This window comes from Oryzias melastigma, linkage group LG17, assembly GCF_002922805.2.
Source record: "Oryzias melastigma strain HK-1 linkage group LG17, ASM292280v2, whole genome shotgun sequence".
Taxonomy (NCBI): Eukaryota; Metazoa; Chordata; class Actinopteri; order Beloniformes; family Adrianichthyidae; genus Oryzias; species Oryzias melastigma.
The window spans coordinates 33,254,000-33,259,822 of record NC_050528.1 but is presented as its reverse complement, the minus strand read 5'-3'; the positions used below and the strand labels follow the sequence as shown (position 1 = coordinate 33,259,822).

At 38.8% G+C, this 5,823-nt stretch overlaps 2 protein-coding genes across 6 annotated transcripts in view; one reads left to right on the top strand and one right to left on the bottom strand.

The window, feature by feature from the left end:
- On the bottom strand, positions 1-1,560 carry LOC112152573 (stress response protein NST1). Its single transcript, XM_024282235.1, has 2 exons — positions 1,137-1,560; positions 1-1,010 (listed from the first exon to the last, which is right to left on the bottom strand). The coding sequence occupies exons 1-2, from the start codon at positions 1,494-1,496 to the stop codon at positions 66-68; spliced, it is 1,305 nt and encodes a 434-aa protein (XP_024138003.1). The 5' UTR covers positions 1,497-1,560; the 3' UTR covers positions 1-65.
- LOC112152542 (contactin-associated protein-like 4) overlaps positions 1-5,823 on the top strand; it is a 203,688-nt gene that overhangs the window by 62,074 nt on the left and 135,791 nt on the right. For 2 of the 5 annotated variants that reach the window (XM_024282220.2, XM_024282226.2), the window contains exons 1-4: positions 2,842-3,008; positions 4,012-4,174; positions 5,114-5,224; positions 5,326-5,379. The exons of 2 other annotated variants lie outside the window; for them this stretch is intronic. The gene's annotated coding sequence lies outside the window, so the exon portion shown is untranslated. Of the gene's footprint in view, positions 1-2,840; positions 3,009-4,011; positions 4,175-5,113; positions 5,225-5,325; positions 5,380-5,823 lie in introns of those variants that run through there. One more of the 5 variants, XM_024282211.2, reaches the window with a different exon arrangement.

The window sequence follows — 5,823 nt, the reverse complement described above, 5'->3', positions numbered from 1 at the left end:
CTCCTAAAAATCCTACTTTAAAAACTAAAGAACCAGGAAACTGGTGTCACTCAAACTGTAATTTGTTAGACATCCGTTTCCAGAGGTTCGGCGTCACTTTGCGCCATCATGTCAATCCTCTCCTGGAGGGAAGCTTCTTTGCGTGCGAGTGCTGCCGTCATAATTTCTATGGCTTTCTTTGAATTGGAAATTTCCCGCCTCTCGGTTTCGAAGCGTTTTCTTTCCTTTTCAATCATAGCAGACTCAAACTCAAAGATTTCCTTCTGCCACTTCCACCCTAGTTGCAGGAACATAAAATGATCTTTGACGTTTGCCAGTTTCATCTGTTCCTGTCTTAAACGGAGTTCTGTGTCAGCCAGTTCAACTTTTAGTCTCGACAAGGAATCCTCCAATATTTCCTTCTCTGTTGTTTGTATTTGTTTAGAACATTGGTTATGTTGGGCAAAGTACTCATCAAGACCAGCACTTTGTTCCTCCATAGTCTCCTTGTTCTTCACAATTGACTCTGAACTCTGGACTTTATGATCTTTTTTCTTTTTAAATTTCCGTCTCAGAGCCCTGAAGAATCCTTTTTTGTGCTTGACATTCTCCTCCGCCGGAGCTTCTTCCTTTTTAGGATCCTGCTCATCAGTGGGCGATCTGCGTCTTTTCACATGCCGATATCTCGGGTTGATTGGGAGCTTCCCTTTGCCTTTCACCCTCCTCTTCTCAGAATCTGAATCCTCACTGTCCCATGCCGAAGCCTGAGTTTTATTGTCAGGTCTTAGGCTTTTGGAGCACCAAGGTTCATACTCGTCGTCACTTGAGGTATCTAGCCAGAGATTTTTGTTCTCCCTCACCCATCCCTTCTCAGAATCCGAATCCTCACTGTCCCATGCCGAAGCCTGACTTTTATAGTCAGGTCTTAGGCTTTTGGAGCAGCAAGGTTGATTTTCATCCTCACTTGAGGCATCCAGCTGGAGATCTTTGTTCTCCTTCTCCCTCCACTCCTCACTGCCCCATGCCGAAGCCTGAGTTTTATTGTCAGGTCTTAGGCCTTTGGAGCAGCAAGGTTGATTTTCATCCTCACTTGAGGCATCCAGCTGGAGATCTTTGTTCTCCTTCTCCCTCCACTCCTCGCTGTCCATTGCCGAAGCCTGAGTTTTATTCTCAGGACTTGGGGTTTTGGAGAGGCAAGGGTAAAACTCATCCTCACTTGAGGTATCCAGCTGTAGATTTGTGTTCCCCATCATGCTCTGCTTCTCAGAGTCTGAATTCAAACGTTCCATTGACAAAGCCTCTTTTTCATTGTCAATTGTTTGGATTTCAGAGCTGCAGGAATCAACGCCTTGACTTGTGGTGTCTATGACGTCTGAAGCTGCAGGAGCTCTTTTTCGTTTGAAAAAACGCAGTACACGTTTTTTCTTCTTTGGAGCCTTCACTGTCGTTTCAGGCACCATCTCGGCACCTTGCGTGGATGTTTCCTGCTGACGTCGTGTCTTCTTGAAGCGAAACATTTTGGTGAACAAAACTCCAAACGCTCACCAAGTGATCTGGTGAGGGGATGTCAAAGTATTTTTTTGGGTCAGCTATAAGGGCGTTCCATTCAGGTTTTGATGACATCACACACTGTCAGTATGATGACAAATAATGTGACATCACTTTTGTTGTCTAACAACTCATGTTTTGATGACATCACACACTGTCAGTATGACAAATAATGTGTGACATCACTTTTGTTGTCTAACAACTCATGTTTTGATGACATCACACACTGTCAGTATGACAAATAATGTGTGACATCACTTTTGTTGTCTAACAACTCATGTTTTGATGACATCACACACTGTCAGTATGACAAATAATGTGTGACATCACTTTTGTTGTCTAACAACTCATGTTTTGATGACATCACACACTGTCAGTATGACAAATAATGTGTGACATCACTTTTGTTGTCTAACAACTCATGTTTTGATGACATCACACACTGTCAGTATGACAAATAATGTGTGACATCACTTTTGTTGTCTAACAACTCATGTTTTGATGACATCACACACTGTCAGTATGACAAATAATGTGTGACATCACTTTTGTTGTCTAACAACTCATGTTTTGATGACATCACACACTGTCAGTATGACAAATAATGTGTGACATCACTTTTGTTGTCTAACAACTCATGTTTTGATGACATCACACACTGTCAGTATGACAAATAATGTGTGACATCACTTTTGTTGTCTTGACAACTCATGTTTTGATGACATCACACATTGTCACTATGTGTGTGACATCACTTTTGTTGTCTTGACAACTCATGTTTTGATGATATTACACATGGTCACTATGTGTATGGAGCCAGATCAGTCTCATAATTCGGAAATGCACAGTTTGTTTCACAAACCCACACACTACAATTCACCAATGTAATTTCAGTTCACAAATGTAATTCCAATTCACAAATGTAATTTTATGCAAAACACGCAATAAAAATGCACACTACAGGTTTCACAAACACACACATTGTGTTTCACACACTAACACTAAGTGTTTCACAAATAGAAAAATAAGTATTTCATAAATGTGCACACTGTTTCTCACAAATGTGAACGCTGTTTTTCACAAACACCCAAGAAATGTTTCAGAAACTCACAAAAATGTTCCAAAAAATCCACAATAAATGTTTCACAAACTCATCTTTTAGCTACACTTGTAATATAAACTCTTACATCAAGTGAACTACAGAATGTGCATGTAAAACCCCTTTTCATTTGTGAAATCTCTGCATTTGTGAGCGATTTTGCTGCGGTGAATTTTGAGACTCTCCTAACGTATCCGGTCAGCCGATGCCATTATTGGCTACCGAATCTGTCAATCAAAGTAATCAGCAAATCGGTCGTGTTCGCTTTCAGCCAATCGTATGGCCCGTTAGGTTTTCTCTGTCATTTCTAATCGGCAGTGGGATGGTTCAGCGGTCCCGAAACATGGCGGAACGGACACCCGACCGGGACCAGTCTCAGCCTGTGAGTAACATGTTTATTTGATCATTCCTTCGTCTACACGTTTCCATGTCAAAGAATAAAGAGTTGGAGCGTTCTGCTCACCAAATTGATGCGTGAATGAGTCGTTTGATCACATTGACCGCTAGCTAGCTTAGCTCAAATACTCCGCGGTCATGTTTTTAAAGTGGTAGAAAGCGCCGGGATGTATGTATTTATTGGTGGCGTTGTTATGTTTTATACTAGGCACACTAGCTCTTACCACATCACGAGTAACGGCGGGGGCCTCGAGACTAACCGGTTCTCGAAGCAAGATGGCTACCTGTGAGTGACCAGCTAGCCAGCGCGGTTAAAGTAACCGCGCTGGCTAGCGGCCACAGGCAGCCTCGAGGTTTTTAGCATGATTCACGCAGAACCGCGGGAAAAACCTGCCGGATTTATACTAGCTATATAATTGGATAGAAATTATAGAATGTTTAAATTTGGAGACCGTTTTTTCCCAAATCACTTATCTTATGCTACGCTAACGAGCTGTTGCATGTTTCAAACATCAAACATCAAACATCAAACATCAAAACTTTATGCACATGCAAACATTGTTTGCATGTGCATAAAGTTTTGATTTGGAGACGGGGGTGTTTACACTATGCCAACGAGCTGTCCCGTTTTTTACCCAGATCTAAATAGATGACTGACCGATTTAAAATTAGATACTGTTTACGATTTGGACTTTTAATCGTGGCAGACAAATGCAACATTATTGGGGGGGGGGGGCAACATTTAGTTAAAGAAATTAATCTTTAAATTCCGGCTGATGCGCTCTGACACGGTACAAAATAAGCACTGCTATATTCATGTAGGCTTCTGTGATCAGTCAGTGTCTTGTTGATGTTTTCAGCTGTTCTTCAATAAAAGCTCAATTATCATCGCAAGAGTATATAAAAAAAACCCAATTAAACATTTGTAGTTTTGTTGTTTAATTTCAGCCAGTTAAAATATCTAATCCATGTTTCGATTCATTTTCTAGCAATCACCGAGGCGTGACATCCTCCAAAGGCTGTATCATTGACTGTCCGTCATCTTGGAGAGACAGCCTGTGGATGCTGACTGATGGGGGCATTGAAGCTGCAGTAGCAGCTCTGACCATAGAGGATGTTGCCGATATTGATCATCGTGAAACTTTTGCTTTGGTAAGTAACACAGTTAAAAGTTTGCTCGTAGGGGTGTAGCGGATCACAAAACTCACAGTTCGGACAGTGTCACGATTGTAGGGTTACCTCTCGGATCAGTACAAAGTAAAAAACAAAAAACGACAAACAACAATATGAAAGCAGATGATGTTTCCAAAACAAAATATGTAATTATTGTTACCTTGACATTAAACATCAAAATATTTGCAACTATATATTGGTTATTGATTTACTGGAATTATTATTTTTTTATGTTTTTTCATTTTGAGTTATCTTATTCTGAGTGTGTTTATATCTGCAAATAACTTTTGAAATACTTTATACATGTTTAATTAAACATGTAATTTAAAGCTTTAAAAAAGAATAGCAGGCTTTCATTTAATTTTATATAGTTGATTCAGATTGCTTCATTTGATTTAAGTCTTGTTTTAATCCCAGAAACAAATGAAGGAGAAAAGATGAATTATTCATTAAAAGATTATTAAACTATTTTATTTTTAATTGGCATATAGCTTAAACACTTCAATTTTTAAAGTTAATGATTGTTAAGAAGTGTGTTTTACATCCAGTTGCTGCACGAACCGATTAGTCGACTAATCAAAAAAATAATCGGAGATTAGTCGACTATTGAAATAATCATTTGTGTCAGCCCTATTCCTGTCAAATAATTTTTGTATTACACACTCTGGTATCATTTAAAAAGTCTCGGTGTAGCCCACTGTTCAGTGCATTATTGACAAAATACATTTATTTGTATTTTAAGGCCCCAGAAATATTTTTCTTTCAAAAAAAAATGTCCCAGTGTGTAGCACATGGTTAATAATCCAACATTGTCAGCTCACTACTTATTGGTAATGTACATAAGAAAATTGGCGTGTATTGTATTGTTGATGGGTTCATAATTTTGTGTTTGTGACATGATTTTCATGTGATTGTCAGGGTGAGAGGAGATCACGGTGGAGAAAATGTGGGCATTGCAGAATTAATGTTCACAGTTCGTGCAAATGACACCAACAGCTTCATTGTGGGAAAGAGTCTACACAATCAGCGGTGAGTTGTTTTGCAAGTTTTAATATCTACATGGGTTTTTTTTTGACAATTTATATATCAAATGACGTTTGTTTGTTTGTTTTGTTTCCTACCAAATACAGGATTGAGGGCTACGGCAATTGGGCTTGATCCAGAATCCTGTTTCTGATCCAGAGGTAAATATACACCAAGTTAAAATATGAGGGATCCTTAAACTTTTTTTAATCTCACTGTACAACACGTCTTTTGTGCATTTCTACTGAGGTAGAAAATATCAAGAATTGTGTTATGAAATTACAATGACCACAATAATATCTCCTAATTTGTATTAATAAAATAATGAATTTCACATTATTTCACAAGTGTAATTGTTGTGTGCAAAATTACAAAATCAGTCAAGTTATCAAGTTATGAGGTTCAATGCAATAGGTCGGCGTCAGCGTCTTCAAGTATCTGTAATGTCAGCCTCCAGACCGCCTTCAGCCTAGGATGGGGCTGGGCGATATGGGAATTTTCATATTGCGATATCGTTTTTTTCATTTTGTGCGATAACGATATTAAAACGATATAAATCAAATAATCAAATAGTCAGAGTAATCTTTATTGCAAAGAGCTTTAGG